Genomic DNA, 25813 nt, shown 5'->3' with positions numbered 1-25813 from the left:
TTGTCACAGACTTCAATGCCTATTACCTGTGTGACTTTGGGCAAATTATTTAACACTTCAATGCTTCCATTTCTTTAGCTTGTAAAAGTGGAACAATAATAATAATAAATCATAGAGTTTTGTGAGGGTTAAAGGAAATAGAGCAGTAAAGGGACTTAGAAATGTGTTTAACTTGGTCAATTTTTATGTTAGCTTTTCTTACTTGGAGAAATAATTATGTGATTTACATAGGATTGCATTTACATAGGGTTACATTTACATAGGGACTCCAAACTATGGGTCAAAAGAAGAATACATTTTATTTTATCATTACTGTTTTATACTTTACTGCACATCCAGCTTCTTTTTCTCCCTGAACCATGAAGCTCATCATTTGCTGCATTCCATTATCTGGGGCCCCAGACGCAAAACTGATAAGCTTCCCAGAATAGATATGGCTGGACTGAAAATCCTCAAGCTGGAGAGAACCTTAGATATTGCCTAGTCATTTAGATAAAATATTGCATTCTTAAGCAAGGATCTGTAAAGCAGAAAGCACTTAGTTTTGCATGACTTTAACCATCTACAGTGAATTAGAGGGTTCCAAGTTCAGGGATGGGTTATTTATTCCAATGAGTAGTGAAATGGCATTTCTAAACTCCTCTGTATAAAGATACTTAAAGTTATGCTCATCTAGCATTTAGGTTGTGTTTGGCAGTGAAAAGTTTGTTAAATCCAATCCTCACAAAGGTGCTACTGCCAAGTGTGTGAATGTGTGACTATAGACTCAGTTTAGCTCGAAACAGAAGCCCCCTCATTCTCCCTCGGATTGTGTAAATTAAGGGTTTTAACTTTGTGAAGGTTTACAATTGTAGCACAATCTGTTTCTGCCTTTGTGAGCTCCCAGTTTTCTATTGCTCTTTGTTCTAGCAAAATTACTTGTTCTTTCTACTGTTTTACTAAAGCCTAAACTAACAGTGTTTCACAATGATTGATTTTTCTGATTCCCCAGGATTCTTTTAATATATACACACAGTATTTCCTTGTGTCTATTTTATCCAAATCATTCATTTCATGTCCAAAATCTTTGATTTTCATAATGTTAGAAGACATTTTATTATGGATAAAATAGTACTAAGAAATTTTCTCACTTAAAAAATGCAAGGAAAGTAGGTTAAATACAACTTCATAATCTTTGCAACTTTTTTTTCTCATATTTTAAAAAATCTTTTCTCATTTTATTAGTGTACATCAGACTAACACAGCAGCAGATCAAAAAAAAAAAAAATCCAGTGGATTTTAATTGCAGCTAAAGTTAAAACATCCCAATGTGTTTTATTAGTTTAAATATGCTGAAATATTTAGCTTTTGACAGCTTTTTTTTGGCCCAGGAAGGGTGTTTCATAAAACATGATATATAATACGATTAAGGGCTGGCCAGTCAGCTTAAGTGGTTAGAGCTTGGTGTTGGTGACACTAGGGTCAAGTGTTCGGATCCCCAAACCGGCCAGCTGCCAAAAACCAAAACACAACTTTTAACAAATTTAACGGAGTTTATTTAAGCCAAGAACAATTCCTGAATCTGACAGCCCACAGAAACAGAAGATGATCAGAGAGTTCCCCTGGGGAATAGGTGTGCAGGGAATATTAATCAACAGAAAATGGAAGTGAAGCACAGAAACTGTGTGATTGGTTACAGCTTTATGTTCACCTTATTTGGGAATAGTCTAATCAGTTGGCAGCCAGTGATTGGCTGAAGCTTGGCTGCTGTGATTGACAGAGACTCAACTCGTTACTACAAAAAATATACTCCTAGGGCCGGCCCATGGCTCACTTGGGAGAGCATGGTGCTGATAAAACCAAGGCTGTGGGTTCATATCCCTATATAGGGATGACCAGTTAGCTCACTTGGGAGAGCGTGGTGCTGACAACACCAAGTCAAGGTTTAAGACCCCCTTACCAGTCATCTTTAAAAAAGAAAAAAAAAAATACACACACACACACACACACACACACACACACTCCTAAATCAGCCTTTTAGTTTATTTACATACTAAGTTAAGTTGCAGTTCATCAGGTAGAGATTTAAGGTATGGAGACAGTCTCAGGTCAAATTTAGTTTAATTTACCAACTATAAGACAATATATTAGGGCTGGCAGGTTAGCTCAGTTGGTTAGAGCAGATCCCTGCACCAGGCCAGCTGCCAAAAAAGAAAAAAACAAAAAAGAGAGACAATGTATCAAGTTATATATTTATCACAGAAAAAAATAAACCACAAAGAACTTTTTGGATTTTTGCCCTTAATACAGGAGTGTTTTATTTGATTAAATGTAAACATTTGAAGAAAAACTATTTTACAACTTTAAAATTGTACATGGAAAGGAAAATAGGCCAATAACTAATAATGAAAATAGACTACCCCCAAAATAAAATGGCCCACGGAGAGGTGCAGGTGAGGGGTAGGTAGTAAGGGGTTAAGAATGGGGATGGAAGGGATGGGAGGAGTGTGGGGAAAAGAAAATGAGTGCAAAACCAGGGATGCTCAGAGATAAGAATAGAATCAGACCTTAGGGCGGGGATCACCAGCAAACTCATTTGCAAAATGAGTTGATTGACATAAATAAACATTAAGACTCTTTCTTACTCTGAAACTCCTTTATTTTATTAAAGTATAAATCAACAGTAACAAGAAAATTTAGGAATAGATTTAGGAAATGACTGGCTCAGGGTGGGCTGGGGTCATTGGAATAGACTTCAATGAGCAATGTAACTCTCTGAACTCTGACCCTTCCTCTTCAGAAGTGCGTGGCAATCAGCTCTTTCCACTGATTAAAATTCTGGCTCTTACAAGAAAATTTTATATTAATAGTTAGGCTGTGCTATTCTTGCAGGCATTAAATTACATAACCCATTTGAGCTTTCAAATTGTTCATCCATACATAATCTTATCTGATCTTTCTGATCACCCAATGGGATTAGCACAATGGGTGTTTACCCTGAGGATACTTAAAGAAGTTAAATACTATGCCCAAAGCTCAATGTTGAGTCATAAGTGCTGAGACACAGAACTGAAAAGTTAAATCTCCTGGAAACTCGTCCGATTCTCTCTCCACTGCTTCAGAAAGGTAAGGGTGGAGCAATGCAACGGGAATAGCTTGGATGTGGACACAAGGGCTTGGGAAAAGTGCAACAGGTAAAGGATGAGATTCAAACTGAGATGTGAACTTGTAGGTGGGAAGGGGGAGCTGGGAAAGGGAGGAAATTAAGGAAATACAGGGTTTGTTTTAGTGGAATGAGATATATTGCCTTCCTTTCAGCCCAGCATTCTGCTAGGTTCTATGGAGAAGGAGGCAACGGTTTTCCCTCTTGAGAGCTCAGGTAGACAAACTGGACAGACAGAATATGAATAACATAACATCAAAGGTCAAGGGTTTGGATCCCTGTACTAGACAGCTGCCAAAAAAAAGAATATTAATAAAATATTGTAAATGCAAGTTAAAACAATGATAGCTGCCTACAAATATGTGAAAGACTGTCATTTAGAACAGATAAAGATGCAGATTATTTTATTGGTTAAAAGCAGGGCTTTTGGTATCAGAAACACCTAGATTTGCATTCTGTTTTTGCGATTACTAGCTCTGTCATATCACACAAGTAAGGTTTACATCTTTAAGCTGCAGATCTTAAGAACACATGAGAGGATAGTACAGTAGTCTCCCCTCATCCACAGAGGATCTGTTCTAAGACCTCCAGAGTATGCTGAAACCTCAGATGAACCCATGTATGCTCTGCAGGAATTTCTTTTTTCTTCACATTTCATGGATAGAAGACTCACTTACACTGTAGATCTTAGCAACCTCAGCATACGCTTTTTTTTTTTCTTTCCTTATTGAGTCGAGAACTTTCACCTTTTCCCTGAAAGGAAGCACTTCAGGGCTTCTCTTTGGCATATCCAAATTGCCTGCATCGCTACTCTTGCTCTTTGGGGCCATTATTAAGTAAAATAAGGGTCACCTGAATACAAGACTGGGAGAGTCGATCTGATAACTGAGAGGGCTACTAAGTGACTAGCGCCAGGCGGGTAGCAGAGAGTGTGTGGACATGCTAGAGACTGGGAGTGTTCACATCCTGGGCGGGATGGGGCGGGAGGGTGCGAGATTTCATCATGCTACTGAGAATGGCATGCAAATTTAAACTTATGCATTATGCATTTTTGGAATTTTCCATTTAATATTTTCTGACTGTGGTTGATTGTGGGTAACTGAAACTGCGAAAAACGAAGCTGAGGATGAGGGGAGACTAACAGTTTTTCATAGGGTCATCATGAGGATTAAATGAAAAGCACTCAGCGTAGTGTCTGCCACTCAGCATAATCATCCAATAATGTTACCTATTATAATAAGTGGACTAAACTATGGAAGTTACAAAGCAAAACATGTTCATTTCTGCTTATCGATATGTCCTAGCACCACCATAGCTCTGGGCTTTCAAATGTGCAGAAAAACTGTTTCTTAAAAATCTTTAATGATGTTGGAACTTTAACAATTGATGCTAATTGACAATAGTAGAGACAGCCTTGGAAGTAGATGTTATTCCAGTGAGAAATTAGAGAAAGACTCGAATAAATGACTATCAGGAACATGATCGAGGACTGGTTCAAGTTCCTAAAGGTTCTTTTGACACCAGTAGAGTCTCTTTATAATCATGAAATAAGGCTGCAGTGCTATTCACATAAACACGGCAACTTTCATGTGTACAATAGCTTCAAACTTCAAAACAAAGAGAAAAAAACACATTTAATGTGCTGGCTATGAAATGTCCTTCCCACACGTGAACACATGAATATAATCATAGCATAAAGGTGAGCAGCACATTCATACAGAATCGTTGAGTTCTTTCTAGAAATGGCAAGGATTCTGCAATGACCCAGCCGCATACCTTCACCCAATCTCTTTGTGAGACAAATTATCAGAAAGCAGTCTGAAAATCAGAAAGGATTGCTCTCTGAGGAAAAATAATTGGCTCGTATGGGGAAGATAAGATCTTAGATTCAGTAGTATCATGTTCTAACAAGACTAAACATTTTATCAGCACCACACTCTCCTGAGTGAGCCACGGGCCGGCCCAAGACTAAACGTTTTAGACACTTTTACTATTGTTCCTGGAAGAAATCTAACTAAAATAATAATAATACATAATAATAATAATGACTGTACAGATCTAATTCTTCTTTTTCCAAATGTTTCTGATCTGAGGTTGGTTGAATCCAGGAATGCAGAACCCATGAATATGGAAAGCCTACTGTACTTATAATGTGGTAAAAAGAAAGAAAAGAATACTTTTGCTTTTAAAAGGTAAAGTTGAGGCTTATTAAATGGAATGTGACAAACTGGATTTATGTTGATGTATAAAAATGTATATAAACAACATAATTTGAAGAATAAATTTCAAATAGGCTTAGATTTTTTAAGCAATATTTTACAAGCTGTGAAATAGAATCATTGATAGAAATAGTTTTGTTTCTTTGGAATAGTCATTTGCTCTAAATAAGTATATAGTACAATGTAATTTTCAACATAAAATTTCATAAACCATAAATAATATTATGCAACTTAAGTGACCATATTTATTTAACTTAGAAGCTTAGGCATTATTTATAATTTCCATCTTTTGCTCTCATCTATTTAATTTCTTCTCTGTAATCATAAAAAAGCTTTTTTTTTTTTTTTTTTTTTTTTTTTTACAAAGAAAAATCTTTTTGTTCCTTTACTTGGTCATCATTTCAAAAGCTTATTTTTATTATTTCAGATTTTATTTCTATCTTCTGTGAAGTGATTATGAAACAAGATTGGTGTTATCACAAAAAAATTGTTTATTTTTTTAATTCATTATTACAAAGCATACTTATTCTTTGTGCCTCTTGTCCAAACTCTCTCCATTCCCCCTCCTCCTCCACCCTCTAATAACCATAGATTTTTTTTCTCTCCTTCTGATAGATTAACTGTTTCTCTGTTGATTTGTTGCCTAGATGATCTGTCCAGTACTGAGACAGGTGTGTTCAGGTCCCCCACTATTATCATATAGCAGATGCTTCTTCTATTACTCTGGAGTGTGCTTTGTGGAGAGAGAGGGTCTCTGCTGGTTCCTCTCCTTGTGTCAATGCAGTCGAGTGTCTGGCGTGCCATCTGCATGATGGCTGTGACGACTGCTATAGTAACTAGCCGCTTTTGCAGCAGCCATGACAATTGCGGTGGCTATGGTGGGCTACCCATGTGGAAATGGTGTTTTGGTGTGCTCTTTACCCGGCTCCATACCTTAGGACCCTGGCTACAAAAAAATTTATATGACAGAAATATCTAATATATCTGAAACCCTTGTCCAAAAACCATCAAAGAGTTCATTTACAATAACTAATCTTATTTGTTAAGAGGATTCTATAATCACAATTCAAAAACAAGTAGTTCTGTAAAAAGGGTCTGATGTTATGATGATGTGCTCTCAGAAAATTAGGCTGTGAAAGCTAATCATGGAAGTTATGATGCTTATAAAATCCAGCATGTGATGATAAAAACAAAAATGAATTTACTCCTCTGAACTAGTCTAGAGTAACTATCTCCCATCAACATGTGTCACCTGAGCAAAGGATCAAAGCTTTTAATGTTCATCTTAGAGTTTTAAAGCTGAAAAATAAACATACAACAGGAGAAATTATGGTGGGCTCAGCAGAGAGAGGATTTGTTCATCAAATCCATACAGTATTTACTGAGCATTGATTGTGTGCAAGGACTATGTTAGAAAGTGGGGAAAGACATCTGCACAAAACAATCCTGCTCTCTAGGTATCTCAGATGTCTGGAAAATGTAAGCATGTACGCAGACTCCAAAAGTCCCTGCTGAGCAGAGGGGATTGTCACTAGTGGTAAGAAGACCAGAGGGCAGGAGCTTCAAAACTTTGAGGTAAACTTTGTGGCAAAAAAATGGGATTCCTGTCATGTCTCTTGCAATTCTAGGAGCAGCCTAAAGTGACAGACATCAAAAAGTAACATTTCTTCAGGTCTCTTTCAAGGCAGCAGAAGAACTAAGGTGCCATGCATCGGCACCAAGTGTCTGGCATCTTCACATTGCCAGCTTGTGGCAATACTGTGGGAAGAATAAAACTCCGAAGTTTCCACAAAAATTGTCTAGTGCTAAAACAATGCTTTTCGTGTTTTTACTCATTACTTTCAAATATATTAAGAGAATGGTCAGGTAGTGTAAATAGACATCACGGTAATGTCTCTTTGAACTTTGACTTACCGAGCTGATGCAGCATCCACTTTTCATAGTGTTACAAAGAGTGTTGCAAATTATTCACTAAAACAGGGGTGGGAGGAAACAAAAACAACAAAACCCAAATATTAACACTAGACAGAAGAGTTCTAAAAATAGTGAACTGTGTTCTGAAATCAATGCGCTAAGAAAGCAGCAAATGAAGATGTAGAATACTCAGGAAATAAAAATCCAGGTGCTTAGTATGAAGTCACTGTTTTATTGCCTTTTTGTGTCTCTGTGTGAGGTGAAGCCTGTGTCACACCCTTGCATTATAAATGACACAACCAACTTACTGATACTATTGCACATGTATATCTATAATCACAGAAATGGAGAGCTGCAGCCACAGGCCCTTTTCTAGAACATCCCTAAAGGACAGTGGTGAAGGGGAATCCTCCCAGTGGGCAGAACTTCAGGCAGAGTACCTGGTGGTTCATCTTGTTTGGAAGGACAAATGGCCAGACGTGTGATAATATACCGATTTATAGGCTGTGACCAATGGTTTGGCTGGAAGATCAGGAACATGAAAGATATATGGTTGAAAACTTGATGATGAAGAGATTTGGGGGAGTGGTATGTGGACAGATTTCTCTGAATGGGCAAAAAAATGTGAAGATATTTGTGTCTCATGTTAGTGCTCATCAAAGGGTGACTTCAGCAGAGGGATTGTTTAACAATCACGTGGATGGGATGACCCATTCTGTAGATCTTAGTCAGCCTGTTTCCCCAGTCACTCCTGTCTTCATCTGATGCTGGCTCATGAATAAAGTGGCCATGGTGGCAGGGATGGAGGTTTGCATGGACTTCCACTCACCAAGACTGACCCGGCTATGGCCACTATTGAGTGCCCAACCTGTTAGCAGCAGAGACCAGCACTGAGTTCCTAATATGGTCCAGCTACCTGGTTGCAAGTTGATTAAACTGGACCATTTCCAACATGGGAGGGGCAATGTTCTGTTCTTACTAGAATAGACACCTCCTCTGGACATGGATTTGTCTTTTCTGCACACAATGCTTCTGCCAAAACTTCCATTCATGGACTTACAGAATGCCCTATCTACCATCATGCTATTCCACATAGCCTTGCTTCTGATCATGAAACCCACTTCACAGCAGATGAAGAGCAACAATGGGCCTGTGCTCATGGAAGTCACTGGTCTTACCACGTTCCCTGCAATCCTGAAGGAGCTGGTTTGATAGAATGGTGGAATGGCCTTTTGAAGATGCAGTTACAGTGCCAGGTAGTTGGCAATACCTTGCAGGGAATTAGCATTCAATGTATGGTACTATTTCTCTCATAGCCAGGATTCATGGTCTAGGAATCAAATGGTAGAAATGGGAATGGCACCACTTACCATTACACCTAGTGGCCCACTACCAAAATTTTTGCTTCCTGTTCCTACAACCTCGTGTTCTGCTGGCCTAGAGGTCTTAATTCCAAATGGAGGCATGCTTCCCAGGAGACACAACAATTATTCCACTGAACTGGAAGTTAAGACTGCCACACAGCTACTTTGGGCTCCTCATGCTCCTAAATCAATAGGCAAAGAAAGGAGTTAGTATGCTTGCTGGGGTGATTAATCCTGACTATCAAGGAGAAATTGGACTGCTACTCTACAATGGAGATAAGGAAGAGTATGCCTGGAGTACAAGAGATTCCTTAGGGTGTCTTCTAGTATTAAAAAAAAGATTAAAAATGGAAACTAATCCAGGGAGAACTACGGATGGCCCAGACCATTAGTGCCCTGTGATTAAAATGTCCTGTGATTAAAAATGGAAACTAATCCAGGCAGAACTATTAATGGCCCAGATTATAAATGGAAACTAATCCAGGCAGAACTGCTAATAGCCCAGACCCTTCAGGAATGAAGGTTCAGGTCACCCCACAAGGTGAAGAACCATGACCAGCTGAGGTGCTTGCTGAAGTCAAAAGAAATATGAAATGGGTAGCAGAAGAGGGTAGTCATAAATACCAGGTATGACATGTGACCAGTTACAGAGACTAGGACTGTAATTACCATGAGTATTTCTTCCTTATTTTGTTATGAATATGTTTGCATGTGCTTGTGCATTGAGTAAATGTCTTCGTTTTCTTTCCTCTCATATCTTGTTATTGTGTAACATAAGATGTGCTATGATCTGAATGTTTATATCCCCCCAAAATTCATGTTGAAATCCTCATCCCCAAGGTGATGGTAATAGGAGGTAGGGCCTTTTGGAGGTGATTAGGTCATGGGGGCAGAGCCCTCATGAATAGGATTAATGCCCTTACAAAAGAGGCCTAAGAGAGACCCTTCATTTTTGTACCATGTGAGGACACAGTGAGAAAGCACCATCTATGAATCAGGAAACAGGCTCTCACCAGATACTGCATCTGCCAGTGCCTTGATCTTGGACTTCCAGCATCCGGCACGGTGAGAATTAAGTTTCTGTTGTTTATAAGCCACCCAGTCTATGCATTCTGTTAAAGAAATCTGAACAGACTAAGACAAGACATATCGACTTTACATCATAGTATTTATGTATTGTAAACTTTAGATGATATGTTTAAGTTACAGGATATCAAGGAGAAGAGTATATATCACCCAAGGACTTTGCATTGTCTTCTGGGGAAAGGGTTAGTGTGTTTTTGTTTGTATGCAGAGTAGTTGTATTATGTTAGGTGGAAGTTTGACCTTGTTTTTGTCTTTATTTGGTGATTAAGTTTGATTTAAGGAGATGAGTATGAGTGCCAAGTTGACAAGGGGTGGACTTGTGATAGTTAATTTTATATGTCAACTTGGCTGAGCCATGGTGCTCATGTATTTGGTCAAACATTATTCTGGATGCATCTGTGAGGGTGTTTGTTGGATGGGATTAACATTTAAATCAGTGGACTTTGAATAAAGCAGACTTCCCTCTGTAATATGGGTGGCCCTCATCCAAATTGTGGAAGGCCTTAGAACAAAGACCGACCTCTCCCAAGCAAGAAGAAATTTGGTCAGCAGACAGCCTTTGAACCTGAACTGCAACATTGGCTCTTTCCTGAGTCTCCAGTCTGCTGGCCCACCCTGCAGATTTAATGTAATTTAATTAATTGTGTGTGTGTGTGTGTGTGTGTGTGTGTGTGTCTGGCTGGTAAGGAGATCTAAACCCTTGACCTTCGTGTTGTAACACTGCGCTTTAACCAACTGAGCTAACTAGCCAGGCTTCACTCTGCAGATTTTAGACTTGACAGCTCCCATAACTGCATAAGCCAATTTCTTCAAATACACACAGACACACACATACATACACGCATACACATCATACTGATTCTGTTTCTCTAGAGAACCTTGACTAATACAGATTTGTACATACAAGAGTACTACTTCAAAATTTGTAGAAAAATTGAGTTAAAATATGAATCGTTCCATGAACTTTTTGAAGATCCCTTATATATATAAAATCACAGAGATATGGAAATGCAATTATCACCAACGTGGTATGAAGTGTCTGCACCACTTGCTCATGTGCTGTGGCTCTTGCCATTTCTGACACCATAATGGTCATTCTGCTATTGCTTTCTTTTTAGTGGCTGGCTGGTTCAGGGATCCGTGTTATTGCTTTAAAACTACTTTGCCCCAGCTGGCACTGTATAATAGAGACCTTTTATCAAGGCCTTATCATTGTGTAGAGACAGATATTTTGAAAGGATATAAAGTAGAAGGGTTTTGTGCTAAAATGTTCATTTAGACTTTCTGGCAATATGAAAGTTATGGAAGAACCTTATGATTGCAAAGGAAGAAAATATGCTGTGAAGTGGGTGTGTTATCCCTTGTGTCCCCAGGCTGAATGAAAAGTTCTGAAACTCTTGAGTAAGCCGTTTGAAGGACAAGCGTCAAATAGGTTGCAACTGCATGCTTTTCTATAAACCAAATTCATATGGTGCTATTAATGGAGAGGGTTTTCCTTCCCTTTATTCCTACATATCTGCAAACCCAGTGTGATATTTTGCTGCCGTCGTCTGTGGGAGGAGGGTGGGGGGCTACTTTAGCAGGTTATACAAGGCAGCCGTAGATGCCGTAGATGCTGGCACTGAGCACCTTGGGAGCACCAGGGTATGAACTGAACTATGAACTGAAATTTGCCACTTGTGGAAAAATGACTTACTACCACTTTCTGTAAACTCTAAAGAGAGGGCTATTCTCTTCAATAAACTGCCCAGTGTCTGATGAATGTGGTCAGTCCAGCACCTGCAAAACTGGGGAGGCTGATAAAGGGAACAGGCCAGGGGGCTGTCAGCTGCAAATAGAAGCTAAGCATCATGGGACCTATTGGGATTCTCTCTTTAAAATTCTGTCTTCATAGTCAGCAAAGAATATGGGGGTAAAGGAGAATTTGGGTAGCAGTGTTACAAGGAAGGAAAAAAGAAGATGCATTTTTCTGATTTGTTAAAAGATTCTCTGTGGTTCCAGGAACAAAAGGTTAAGTTGGCATTTGGCCAAGATGAAGGGGGTGGGGCGATAGAGTTTAGATGGTCACCCTCACAGTGGTTTGATTTTATGAATTTTCCAAAATTTCTATTGAATGTCGTCTGTAGAAAAAAGCATGTACTTCAGTTTTCTTGAAAAATGGTTACTCAATATGATTGTTTAGTGATCCCATTGGACTGAAAGAACAGCCTTGTTTTTAAAAATCTTTATTGTACATTATTCCTAAAATCACTTCCTCAGTTTTCTGAGGGATTGAGTAGCATAAGTTATTATGAGTAGTATTCCGCTATCCTTATTATGTAATAAGATAGCTAACTCTGAGGGTTTTTTGTTTTGTTTTGTTTTGCTTTTCAGTGGGATGTAAAGCCACTGCTGGGAAAATGCTCCCTTGATTATATTAGGTGAAGGGAGGAAAACTAACTTTGGTTGAGAACCAGCCATGTGCCCAGCAATATGTAAGAGTCATATTATTAAACCATTTTATTGGTCAAACACTTTCTATGGCCCAGGCACTATTCTGGGGACTAGAGATTCTATGGAGAATAAGGCAGATACAATCCCTGTCTCACAGAGACTACTTGCTAGTTGGAAGAGACCAATGATAAACCCCAGAAAAATGGCAGCTAATGAAACTAACATGCAGATCATTGAAGTAGGGTGAGTAACGGAGGATGGCCAGCTGGTTACTTTAGGTTCAGTGTGTAAGTGGCGTTTACTTGGAGGTGTGAATGGTGAGAAGGAACAGGAGAAAAGCATTCCAGGTGGGGCATAGCATAGACAAAGCCCCTCTGGTGGACAGAGCTTGGCCTGCAGGAGGAACAGAGAGGCCAAGATAGCAGCAGCCTGGAGGGCAAGGGGGAGACAACAGGGCTGGGAGGCATGCAATATGTTAGTCAGGTGAGAAACAGGAATCGTGCTGCCTGGTCTTCAAGGAACTCAGGGTTCAGAGAGAAGTCAGACATTTAGCCATGTGAACAGCTTTGGGCCTCTAGAAGTTCCTTTTGGATTTATTTACTTTTCCCAGATATCACAGAACTGTGTAATATCAGAGTTGCGGGAGACCTTCCAGCTCATTCCTCACTTGAAAAACTAGGTATTCTAAACGGTCAAACACGCTCAAGACTGTATTTTAATAACATTAAGGCATAGCTGGGCCTCAGGAAAGAAAAGTAGAAATGAAATATCTGCAAGCTCAACTTGGTTTTGGGGAAAGTGCTGTTCAATTTAACAAAATACAGGGCCGGCCCGTGGCTCACTTGCGAGAGCCTGGTGCTGACAACACCAAGGCAAGGGTTAAGATCCCCTTACCGGTCATCTTTTTAGGAAAAAAAGAAAAAACAAACCACAGACCGTGCCTTCCCGAGTGCCGCCACCCTGGCGTCCTTGTTAGACCCAGGGCTTAGCACAGTGCCTGCCACAAAAGAGGCGCTCCCAGGTATCTGAATGAGTGAAAATAGCAGAGCCCAAGATCAGTTGGAGCTTGCCCTCTTCTCCTGCCTGGAAGATAAGCCAAATCACCTAGAAAATGCATCTTTTGCCCTGGCTGTCCTTCTCTGTGACCTTCTTTCAATGACTCCATCTTATCAATAGGCCCTATTTGCATTCTGTTGTTTCCCATCCACCCTGAGCAATTAAAAACTTCTTTGATTTAGCTTTTCCTTCAAAGGCTTGATAAACAAGTATTTATTCAGTTATCACAGCATTTAGTTCTTTGATACAGTGCATTCAGGAGTATTGTCTGTGGGAGAGACTGAATGGAGAAGGGGGAAGCTTAAAGAACAGAGTGGATAACCTCCCAGGCCCTCCATGGAATTCTTCGCACACGGGCTTGTCTATGGCCCAGCAGGTGAAGTGTCCCCTGCTGCTCAGGAGCTTTAATCAACAGCGCATGACAACTTGATGTGTTACTTCCATTTGTTGGAGCCCTTGTGTTGTGGGATGGTATTCTGTTCATAGTTGTGATGTGTGTAGGGTAGAGGTGGCAAATATAGACACATATCTTCTATGTGAGATTCCATCCTGAGAGAGGTTCTTACTGAATTGTTCATTTCATTATTTTTCTCAATTTACCTGAGGTATCTATTAGTATCCCCACTACACAGACTACAAGGTTAAGGTTTAGAGAATACCCTGTCCAAGGTGTCACAGGTAGCACGCCTCAGCTGTAGCTGACTACAGTGTACCACAAAAAGCCCTGCCACCAGCATGTTACTGGCACTCCTGAGCTTGATGTATGTAGCTTGTGTTCAAGATTGAAATCAAAAGGAAGCTCGCTACACTACTTTACTTTAAAGGGATGCTGGCAACCCTCTGCCCATCGTCCCCATCACTGGTTTTTCCACTGCTGGTTACTATTATATTTATCTTCTTGCTGCTGCAATTTGCAGGCAGAGTTTACAGGAAACAGTCCTTAGGGGTGGCCTGAGCTTCTGCTACTTCTTGCTAGATTGATTGATTATAGGGTCAGGAATGGGAGAGACTTGGGGGACAGATTTACCGTGAGCAAATTAAAGCTTTCAGGTTTCACTTTAGTTTGACAAAAGATGTCCACCAATAATTTAGATTCCTATTTACTATGGGCACTTTGTAAATAAGGTATGGGTGAAAGAGAGCCCTTTATAATAACTGTCTTCATGTAGGTTACAATTTTTATATGTGTGTCTCAAGATGAATTTGACCAGCAAAGGAATTCCAACTCCTGTGCTGCCTGGACTCAGAGGCTGGGCAGCAGGACTTCGAAGGGAAGGAGATGCACATGTGGGTTCACCCTGCACAGAGTGAAGGGAGAAGAGGCAGACCAGGCTAGATGTAGTGGGGAGGCCCCTCACCCCAAAGCTCTCTGACCTGCTCCTTGCCACAATGCTTGACATTTTATCACTACAAATTAATATTTGAATTTGTCAACAAATGGCCTTTTAAAATGCAAACACCTACAATATATAAAGCTTTCAGTAAGGCCATAGTCCTCTTGAGTTTAGGAAGTGACAGATAATATTGAATTTTGACTTAAATTTTTAAAAAATTTATTCTTTTATTCAAGCTAATGCATCATTTTTCATAATTAAACGGAAAGTTCCCTGGACATCATTTTCCAGGTCTATCCTAAAAGCCAAATATAAAGTGGTACAGACATGCACTATTTACCCTTCATATTGTATTCTATTTGTTTGTTTGGTTTTTTTTTATTCTTCATATTGTGTTCTAATGGATGGTTATTTTTAATTTTTAGTTATTGTTTATTGGATTATGCTAACTCAGACACTGACAACATAGATCCATTGGCTTGTTCCTATCTAGATTCTCTTTCCTCCCATGTCAGGATCTCTCACTGTCTTCCCCTCTTTAATTTTTTCCCCGATTGACATGAAAATTTTACTACAAAATCATGTCCCTACCCTCCCATCAACCTTCCTGTGGCCCCATTTTCTAGAAGGGATGGGAATAGAACATTGGTGTTATCACCTCTGTGTTTGAAAAAAAATAAGCCCTGCAATAAATAAAGCATGCAGTTTCTGGGGTTTTAATGATTCTTAACACTTATTAAAGATAGTGTATTCTTCTCTTGTCTTAGTTATCTACTGTGTCACATTTTTATCTTCTTTATGCATATCAGTTTTGACAATTATGAATATGGAAGATAATAATCATTATAGAACCACTGTTGTATGCAGACATTTAAATAACCACCATTTCTAGTTATTTGTCTATAATAGCTACCATGAATAAACTCATTTCTCATTACCCTTTTCTGTTTGATGAGTACTATGAAAAAAGACATGCACTTGGTGACAATCTTCATCAAAAACTGATCTGTTCAGTTGCTCTTTAGAGTGATAATTATGTTTTCTGGTATTTCTAGGGACTTTCTTTGAGGATGCTCCAGGGAATTGTTTCTATATGTATCAACCAATGAATCAAAAAGTGTGGAAACCTAAACTGTGCATAGGTTGTTCAAGAAGTTGTGGTACTTTGAGCAATACAAAACAATTATATTGCCCTGTTATCAATGGAAGATATTATATTTAGGAAATCAAGACTAACACAGATGACACATATAAGAAGTAATCCAAGAGTGAATATAGTTAAGTCCTTTTAAAAATATTTTTCAAAATATTTCTTCTAATGTGTATGTTGAGAAATGTCAGTAATTGGGAGCCTTGAAATTTAATGGAAAAAGTCATATTTTGATAAAGCTTTAAGATTTTAGTGTTGATAGCCCATCATCAAGGAGAAATAAAGTAGAGGAGCGAAAAAACAATTTTCTGAAATATTAAAATGCACAGGCACTGGAAAATATTTTGTCTCAGTGCAAACTTTACATCTTGGTGAATCATTTTCATTTGAGAGTTTTGATTTAGTTTTCCTAGCACTGAGGCATAGATGTGAGATGATTGGCTTGAGAGTGTCTCATATGAAGCCCTCTTTATTTCCTATTACTGCACAAGGTATTGTAGAGAAATTCTCTGGAACTGACTAAAGCCAAGAGAGAAGTGGGGGAAATCACGCATTCTGGTGTGGTTCTCCCAGAGAACTCGATCGCCCTCTAGGTTGCATTTACAAGCAAAGTTGGTAAGGCAGCTCTGGCCATTTCGCCTCTAGGGAGTAAGAGGGAAGGGGCCAGACTTCTCCCGGTAGGAGGAATATCTGGACCAAAGAAAGTCTGGCGACAGGAAGGAAGAACAGATCAAGTGTTTGAATAGCAGCCACAGAGTAACTTAAAGCCTGTGCGGTGTTAACAGGCCCGCGTCGTATACAGTCCCCCCCCCACCCCACCAACACCCCACTGCCGTGTGTCACCTTCCTGTTCGGAAGTCTTAGTAGGTTGCTGGGACAGAACAGGGGGCGCCTGCTCCACCCATCAGGTATCCGGTTGGAAGAAAAGCCAGTCTCAACAACTTGCTTCTCCCCATTAAATGATAAGTTTAGCAGACCATCCGGCTCCGAGTGCTGAACATGAGGGTCGGGGGAGGAAGGGGCCCACCAGACGTTCCTTTTCTGTTCCAACCACAAATCATATAGTTGTGCCTCTTCTCCATTCCACTTAGAGCCCTCTGACTTGAAGTCCACATTCCCTCCTGGAATGCATGCCGCAGAGCTTCTCTGAGAAAATGAACCCGTGCATGTGTTTTGAGTTTTTTCTGGACTGATTTGTGATGATAATCAGTTAAGTTACATTTCTTGTGTGTCTCGCTGGAGATGTAATAAAACCTAGGCTGCTAATGACTGTAATTTTCTGGGTGATGTTGCAATGGGGGGAATAAATGGCCCAGGGTTGAACTTCACAGCTTGCTTTTATATAAAGTGGGGTTCATGAGAGAACAGGGACACTTGCTTCTGGCTTGTCCTCTCTTGTCATCTCAGAGCTCCCAGCCTTATCAGAGGCACATAGCAGGGAGGCTACTTCAGCCATAACTGAGCTCTATCTCTAGCCTCCAGAAAGTAATCCCTAACCTATGTATCCTGGACCACCTGAAGAATGAAACAGGAGGCTATAAAATCCCCTTTGAAAGGTTCGTGCTTTTCTTGCTATAATTTGAATGGGCGGGTGGAACAAAGATGAAGTGGGGTTCAGGGAAGGTCTCTATTGGAAGTTTTCTTTCTTTTTTTTTTTTCTTTTAAAGATGACCGGTAAGGGGATCTTAACCCTTGACTTGATGTTGTCAGCACCAGGCTCACCCAGTGAGCTAACCGGCCATCCCTATATGGGATCCGAACCCATGGCCTTGGTGTTATCAGCACCACACTCTCCCGAGTGAGCCACGGGCCGGCCCCGGAAGTTTTCTTAATTGAATGTTTTCAAACAAACAAGCAAAAATCTTTGTTTTGTGCGCATTGATCTTCCTGGACAGTCTGAGCAAAATTTGCCCTCTCAAAAGGGGAAGAAACCTGGTGGGAGCAGGGCTGGCTGAGCTAGGTTAGAGGAATGGTGGAACGTGGGATGGGGGCTGCAGGGGTATCGGCAATAACAAAGTCATATTCTATGAAGAGTGCATGCAAGAGGAAGCAGACATGGGCCAGTTACTGTGATTTGGCAATGCCTAAACCTTGGTTTACGTTGGAGCCTTCATTTCAGGCAATAATAAGTGTGTTTTTAAGAGTGGGTACTGAAATTTCCTAGCCAGTCTCCAGGAGGGAGGATGTGCATTCCTTTCTCCCAGCTTGAGGCTGCTGCAACTGAGCAAACCAAGAAGCAGTTGAGACTAGAGATCATATTAGGGCAATTGAGGTGGTTGCGCCTGCAAAACAAATCCCTGCCCAAGACCAAGGAAAAAGTGCTTCACATGTTATTCCCGGTTTGACAGCTGGTATTTCGGGGCTTGTCAGATCCACTAGGCAACTCTAAAATGGTAGGGCCCTGGAAGCCAGGGGTCACGGCAGGGCAGCCACCGCAGACAGCACCAGCGTGCGCCAGGTACCAGGGCCTGCGAATATGGATAACTTGTAGCTGTCTGCCCGGCTCCCGGGCCAGTCGCCGCGCTTGCGGCTTCCTGGCCCCAGCTGGCGCGCGGCGATCAGGCTGCCTCCCGGCGGGGCTACGGGAAGGCACCGGCGTGGGCATCTGCAGAGCCGGAGCTGCCTCCTAAGCTTCCCTCCTGACTCTGCTTTCTGGAGCGGAGTCATACGGTTAATCTTTCAGGAGTGAGTTTATATGGGACTTGCGAGAAACAGCGAGGTGGCAAAACTTAAGACGACTCCTGGGTCAGCCCAGAGATCAACCCGAGGAGGGGTAGGAAGATGAGGACAAGCGAAGGCATGAGACTCTGAAATGTGACCTTGCAGAGAGACAGCGGGAGAGGAGCAGGCCCCGAGAGAGGAATCGGCGACGCCTGGGTCACGCTGGGTCGCCCCTGAGCGAAGCCTCCGCTCCCCTAACGGGCCACCTGCTCACGTGTTCTTGGCACGGCGGGGATTTAAAATGCAAGGAAAAAATTTACACGAACGGACGGAATGTTCTCAGAGATTACTTTAGGAGGAAAAAAAGCGAAATGCAGATTGTACTTTTTTTCCCTTTAGTGCAGAGACGAAATTTTATTTCCGCCCCCTCCTCTCACATTCCTGACCTCTCCCTCCCCCTTCCCTCTTTCTTTCCTTCCTTCCTCCTCTTCCAAGTTCTGGGATTTTTCAGCCTTGCTTGGTTTTGGCCAAAAGCACAAAAAAGGCGTTTTCGGAAGCGACTCGGCCGTGCACAAGGGCCATTTGTTTGTTTTGGGACTCGGGGCAGGAAATCTTGCCGGGCCTGAGTCACGGCGGCTCCTTCAAGGAAACGTCAGTGTTGGCCGGTCGCTCTCGGCCACCGCGCGCCCGCCGTCCGCTGCGCATGGGGGAGATGCAGGGCGCGCTGGCCAGGGCCCGGCTGCAGTCCCTGCTGCGGCCCCGCCACAAGAAGCGGGCCGAGGCGCAGAAAAGGAGCGAGTCCTTCCTGCTCAGCGGACTGGGTAAGCGCCGCCGCCGCTCCCGCTGGGGACTCGGCTCGCTTCCCCGGAGTCGCTCGGCTCCGGCGCGGACCGCGGGCGTGGCCCGGGGGGTCGGGGGCTGGAGGTCGGCGTGACAGGGCGGCGGGAGCGGGGGGGACCCGCAGATGACGGCGCGCTGTGCTGCCCCGCGCCCGACAGATAACCCCGGGCGGGTCGCGCGCGCTGCCCGGCCCCGGGCTGGGGAGGCCGAGGTGGGATTCCGGCGAGAAGGTCGGCGCCGACGGGGTGAATGTGCAGGAAGGGTGCGAGCGGGGACAAAGCCAGCCCGATCGCCGCGCTCCGGGCGGAAAGCGCCTCAGCGATGCGACCCTGATTTCCTTGCTTGACGGAATAAATGAGAAAAGTGGAAAATGACTCCCGATTCCCCGTTCCTCCCGCCCCCTCCGCCCGCGCTTTCTCTCTCTCCGGCCCGGAGGGGGGCCGATGGAAGCGGATAACAGCCCCGAGCGGGACGCTCGGCGGGCGGTCCCCGCGTCCCCCGCCCCCGTCGCGGGCTCGCCCTCTCGCGGGGGACGCAACCGGCAGCCTCAGGCCGCCGCGGGGTTGGCCGACCGGGGGGCGGGGCCGCGCCGCTTCCTCATTGGGGCCAGGCCCCGCCCACACGGCGGCGCAGCGCTTATAAGGCCGGCCGCGCGGCCCCAGCGCAGTGTGGGCTGAGCCGTTCCCCGCCGCTCACCGCTAGCTGGGCGCTCTTGGTGGCGATGACGGTGAAAAGCGAGGCTGCCAGGGGCACCCTCACTTACTCCAAGATGAGGGGAATGGTAGCCATTCTCATCGGTGAGTGCAGGAAGAAGGCTGGGCTCTAACTGGACATTATTTGAAAGTCCCGGATCAGATTAGTGTCTGTGGCGTCGGGCGTTACGGAGCCGTCTAAATGTTTATTTCTCCTTTAATTCACAGCTTTCATGAAACAGAGGAGGATGGGCCTGAACGACTTTATTCAGAAGATTGCCAATAACTCCTATGCATGCAAACAGTAAGTTTGAGGGGATTTTAGGAAATAAAGATAAGTAGTATAGTATGGATTTACCAGCAGTAAAGACTCATTGTCATCACTGTGTTGACGGAGAAGCCTAAGACCCACCTCCGGTGTGGGGATCTCTTTTCTGCTCTCCTTAGCTGATAATTTATTTGAAACATTTTAAACACTGAAATTAAATTTGGCTTGTTCTGGAGATGGATGATTAATTTTTCGTATTTGCCTGATTCACGCCCTCTCCCCATGAACAACAGCCTTAATTTCTGTATTTAACCGGGTTTATTTTCTTTAACTGTTATTGTCTTTGAGTAATTTCGATGTTTTTAGTTGAAACACTGAATTCTCCGGGAAAATTTGAGCCAGAAACTCACTGTCAATGTTGGTGTGCCCCCTAGTGGCAAGTTTATATGTTCTAAATCGTTCCTTTACTCTCTGCAGCCCTGAAGTTCAGTCCATTTTGAAAATCTCCCAACCTCAGGAGCCTGAGCTTATGAATGCCAACCCTTCTCCCCCAGTAAGTATTCTCTATTTGCAATGCATCTGTGGAGGAAAATTGTAAATGAGTCAGTTAGTATTCCCACACTGATGGACTAAAATAGCATTTCTAGAAATTAGTATCAAGGCAGGAATGCCTCATTAGTTCATAGCATAACAAGTGACATAAGTACTTAAGTAGTGAGTCAGTGGAATATTTTAAAATGCATATTTCATAAAAGTTTCATCTGTTTACGACATGATTTATGTAATTTCCATACTCATTTGAAATAATATGTATGGATTTAAAGTAGTTTTGAATGTGTTTATAGTTATATGGTGGCTTGCCTCAGTTATTTGTATGTGTAAAATCTTACACTGCCCCTACCTTGTTATAGATGTCTTCCTTTGAAGCAGTGACATTAAAAGGAAATGTTTTTTTTTCTAGCCAAGTCCTTCTCAGCAAATCAACCTTGGTCCGTCATCCAATCCTCATGCTAAACCATCTGACTTTCACTTTTTGAAAGTGATTGGGAAGGGCAGTTTTGGAAAGGTAATTTCAAATCTGAAGACCTTTCTATACACTTTTTCAATTTACATTCTCCCTGCGTAAGGATAGAAAAATGATTTTTTAAATTACAATTTCAGGTTCTTCTAGCAAGACACAAGGCAGAAGAAGTGTTTTATGCAGTCAAAGTTTTACAGAAGAAAGCAATCCTGAAAAAGAAGGAGGTAGGAGATGTGTTTGGTGGGTTGGAGTTGGAGGCAGACCCTCATTAAATAATCTTTACCTTAGAATTTTGGTACCAAGTTGAAATTTGTCACTAAATCTTCATTATCCTTTCTTAGGAGAAGCATATTATGTCAGAGAGGAATGTTCTACTGAAGAACGTGAAACACCCTTTCCTAGTGGGCCTTCACTTCTCTTTCCAGACTGCGGACAAACTGTACTTTGTCCTTGACTACATTAATGGTGGAGAGGTGAGCAGAGGAACAGAAGCCAACCCTTGGTGTCTTGCCTAGTTTTAGTTTGAGAAGAAAGTTTTCAAAGATACTTGGGTGGGGTGGGGGAGTTACGGGAATTAGCTTTTTCTTTAATCTGCCAGGTTTCAAATAGTTAGTGGATTATTTAGGCCACTTCCTGTAATTGTTCTCATTGGCTATATATGTCAAGACTAATTAAATGCTTTGGCAACCCAAACTAATTTTGTCTGTCTCCTGCAGTTGTTCTACCACCTCCAGAGGGAGCGCTGCTTCCTGGAACCACGGGCTCGTTTCTATGCTGCTGAAATAGCCAGTGCCTTGGGTTACCTGCACTCTCTGAACATCGTTTATAGGTAAGTCAAGGAGCTCTTAAAGTCTGCCTTCCTGGGTATAATAGAGACATAGCCCTAGCCTTTGATAGAGCCTTCACATAATTCGTGTTTATGTGCAACTTGGTCACCTAAAACCAGCTCCCCTAGCATGTGAACTGTCTTGATTCCTAGTTGGGAACCAGCCAGCTAGGATTGTACCTAATCCAAAATAGATTAGCAGAACAAGTACTCCCTTTTTTATTCACTATATAAACTGCCATGAATTTTAAATGCTTCTAATACCCTTAGCAATTATCTTTACAGAGGATTTCTTATGAGATGAAATTAGCTTATGCAACTACTTTTCTATTCATTTTTTTCTTACAGAGACTTAAAACCAGAGAATATTTTGCTAGATTCACAGGGACACATTGTCCTTACTGACTTTGGACTCTGCAAGGAGAACATTGAACACAACGGCACGACATCCACCTTCTGTGGCACACCTGAGGTAGGAGCCCTCTTGATTTGGTGCCTGGTCTACCCCTCTTTCCAGGAAACATATGTGCATTAATGCTGGCAGCTACCAAAGAGTAAATTTTTCTCAAAAATCTCTTAGTATAATTCAGTGCAAGTAAAATATATTTGCTATTTGATACAGCATGAGACATTCCAAGGCCTTCTGTTCCTTTAATTAAAACTAGCTGCTTGTAAGATCCATGTCATGAAAGGTTTCTAAGTCTCCAAGTAAGATATCCATTGGGTGCCCAGAAGCTTCCTAAATATCAGTACACATAGGTGGCCAGTCAGGCTTAATAAGTATAGCTGTTTTTCTCAGGAAGTAATCTAAAGAAATCTTCCAAGTTGACTCTGGGGCTGTCAGCCTTTTCAAAGTCTCCCATGCCTGGTCTTGGGATTGCCTGGATTTACAGATTCTAACCTCAGTTTTCCTGGTCTGTCTTTCAGTATCTCGCACCTGAAGTGCTTCATAAGCAGCCTTATGACAGGACTGTGGACTGGTGGTGCCTGGGGGCCGTCTTATATGAGATGCTCTATGGCCTGGTGAGTAGCACTCTGGGAACTGTGGAACATCCCCGGCTTCAATGTCCCTACACCCTATAATATTGTCTTCCTGCCATCCAGACTTACCTGGGCACAAGCCAAAATGTAGGCCTGGCCATTGTATCTGTCCCTTATCAGTAAGCTTATCAAAATTTGCTGAGAGAGGCATATTCATTATTTTATGAGTATATAAGAGCAGTCTCTTACCTAGTGGATTTTTCATTTTAGATAGGACCACACTTAACCTGTGAAAGCCATGGCTTATTAGCATCACTACCACCTCTCACCTCCTCTCCCCCAAATAAGGGTTTGCAAAATAGACCCTTAAAAATCAAAGGCAAAGAAAACCTCAAGGGAAAGACTTTCTCAAATCCAGCTTAATACATGGCAGTTTGAATATTTTTCTTTATTGGTAATATATGCTACACAAAACTTCCAGTGGAGTACGAAGTAAATTTGGAGTACGAAGTAAATTTTTCCCCATCTTTCAGCCGCCTTTTTATAGCCGAAACACAGCTGAGATGTACGACAACATTCTGAACAAGCCCCTCCAGTTGAAACCAAATATCACGAATTCCGCAAGACACCTCCTGGAGGGCCTCCTGCAGAAGGACAGGACAAAGAGGCTCGGTGCCAAGGATGACTTTGTGAGTGATGTTTTCCAGTTCTACTGGGCTGGCTGGGAGGTATACTAGGCTTTACTGCCCTTACTGAATTCCACCTGTCTAAATTAATCTTGGGTTTCTTCTCAACAGATGGAGATTAAGAATCATGTCTTCTTCTCCCTAATGAACTGGGATGATCTCATTAATAAGAAGATTACTCCACCTTTTAACCCAAATGTGGTGAGTATCTGTGTCTTTTCTAAGTATAGTGAGGCCCAAAGAGCATTTCTTTTAAGTCAGGATTACTGTGGGTGGGGAACCTCAAGGCATAAACTGGCAGAGGTTTTATCTACAGACCATTATTTTCCCTAGAGAAAAAGTAGTATTTTTGTCCTGACTAAACTCAAAATTTTTAAAACACATTTATCAATCAAAGCACCAAAGAACGAACATCATCCTTGTTATTTAGATTGTATGTCGCTGTTGGGGTACTATGTTTGAGGTGGGTGATTATGGGAATTTCCATATAGAGTCCTAAAGATTTGAGCTCCAGTATTATTTAAAGCCCAAATCAACATTTCCCTGTCCTGTATCCAGTGTGAATTTTTGACAATGTGTTTTTTTTTCTTCCTGTAACAGAGTGGACCCAGTGACCTGCGGCACTTTGATCCTGAGTTTACTGAAGAACCTGTCCCCAACTCCATTGGCAGGTCTCCTGATAGCATTCTCATCACCGCCAGCGTCAAGGAAGCTGCTGAGGCCTTCCTGGGCTTTTCATATGCACCTCCCATCGACTCTTTCCTCTAAACAGTTTTAGGGTTGGTTTTGAAGGATTTTATGTGTGTTTTTAAATGTTTTAGTTAGCCTTTTGGCAGAGCTGCCAGCTGACAGGACATCTTAAAAGAGAATTTGCACATCTCTGGAAGCTTAGCAATCTTATTGCACACTGTTTGCTGGAAGCTTTTCAAAGAGCACATCTTCCTCTCATAAGGTTTTCATTTTTATTCTTCCTTCCAACGTGGTGCTATCTCTGAAATGAGCATCAGCGTGCCGCCTTAGACAGACAAAGCAGTCTTGTTAGAAGGGGGACGCCGTTCCTGAGAAGGATTGTCTGCAGGTCTGTCTGGGCTGTGATAATGAATATTATGAAATGTGCCTTTTCTGATGAGATCGTGTTAGCTCCAAAGCTTTTCCTATTGCAGAGTGTTTCAGTTCTTTATTTTACCTTGTAGATTTACTGTGTGAACAGTGGTATGAGTGTGGTATGCTTGATCACAGATGGATTTTGTTATAAGCATCAATGTGACACTTGCAGGACACTACAATGTGGGACATTGTTTGTTTCTTCCATATTTGGAAGATAATTTTATGTGTAGACTGGTTTTTTTGTTTTTTTTTTTTTGTAAGATAGTTAATAATTAAAATTTATTGAAATGGTCTTGGCAATGACTTGTATTCAGATGCTTAAAGAAAGCATTGCTGCTACAAATATTTCTATTTTTTAGAAAGGGTTTTTATGGACCAATGCCCCAGTTGTCAGTCAAAGCTGTTGGTGTTTTCATTGTTTAAAATGTCACCTGTAAAATGGGCATTATTTATGTTTTTTCTTTTTTGCATTCCTGATAATTCTATGTATTGTATAAAGAAAGTCTGTACATTGGGTTGTAACACTAGTATATTTAACTTACAGGCTTAATTGTAATGTAAACCACCATTTTAATGTACTGTAATTAACATGGTTATAATATGTACAATCCTTCCCTCTCCACCACACAACTTTTTTTGTGTGTGATAAACCAGTTTGGGTTTGTAATAAAACCTTTAAAAATATTCACATAAATTGTGTCATGTGTTATTTTGTATATTTCAGTTAAGGGGGCAATAATGGGTTAGTTTAAAATTTTAAAAAATTCTACTGTAATCTCCAACTTAATGGTTTACTTCCAATAGCAGCAGCTTCTGACACTAGGGGAGTATAGGGTGGTCTTAAAGCTCACCTATGTTCCAGACCTTTTTAGTGGTCACTCAACTCCATCCAAACAGAGATGGCTGATTAGCTCAGTTGGTTGGAGTGTGGTTCTGATGACACCAAGGTCCAGGATTCAAGCCTTATACTGGCCAGCAGCAAAAAAAAAAAAACAAACAAACAAATCTTTCTCAACTTACCCATCTTGCAAGG

General features: G+C 41.7%; 1 protein-coding gene across 1 annotated transcript; it reads left to right on the top strand.

The window, feature by feature from the left end:
* Nucleotides 1-19879: 19879 nt before the first annotated feature.
* Nucleotides 19880-25428, top strand: SGK1 (serum/glucocorticoid regulated kinase 1). The gene is made up of 12 exons (XM_063096411.1): nucleotides 19880-19996; nucleotides 20120-20195; nucleotides 20637-20712; nucleotides 21121-21225; nucleotides 21321-21404; nucleotides 21522-21653; nucleotides 21897-22009; nucleotides 22355-22478; nucleotides 22934-23029; nucleotides 23521-23676; nucleotides 23785-23874; nucleotides 24274-25428. The coding sequence occupies exons 1-12, from the start codon at nucleotides 19921-19923 to the stop codon at nucleotides 24439-24441; spliced, it is 1296 nt and encodes a 431-aa protein (XP_062952481.1). The 5' UTR covers nucleotides 19880-19920; the 3' UTR covers nucleotides 24442-25428.
* The last annotated feature ends 385 nt before the right edge of the window (nucleotides 25429-25813 follow it).

This window comes from Cynocephalus volans, chromosome 5 (genome assembly GCF_027409185.1).
Source record: "Cynocephalus volans isolate mCynVol1 chromosome 5, mCynVol1.pri, whole genome shotgun sequence".
Lineage (NCBI taxonomy): Eukaryota > Metazoa > Chordata > Mammalia > Dermoptera > Cynocephalidae > Cynocephalus > Cynocephalus volans.
This window is presented reverse-complemented; position numbering and strand designations above follow the sequence as displayed.

Excerpts from the sequence above, each read along its gene's own strand:
- SGK1 (XM_063096411.1), top strand. The coding sequence starts at position 19,921 with ATGACGGTGAAAAGCGAGGCTGCCAGGGGCACCCTCACTTACTCCAAG. Across the intron at positions 19,997-20,119 it reads AATGGTAGCCATTCTCATCG|CTTTCATGAAACAGAGGAGG; the intron begins GTGAGTGCAGGA and ends TTTAATTCACAG. Across the intron at positions 21,654-21,896 it reads ACTACATTAATGGTGGAGAG|TTGTTCTACCACCTCCAGAG; the intron begins GTGAGCAGAGGA and ends TGTCTCCTGCAG.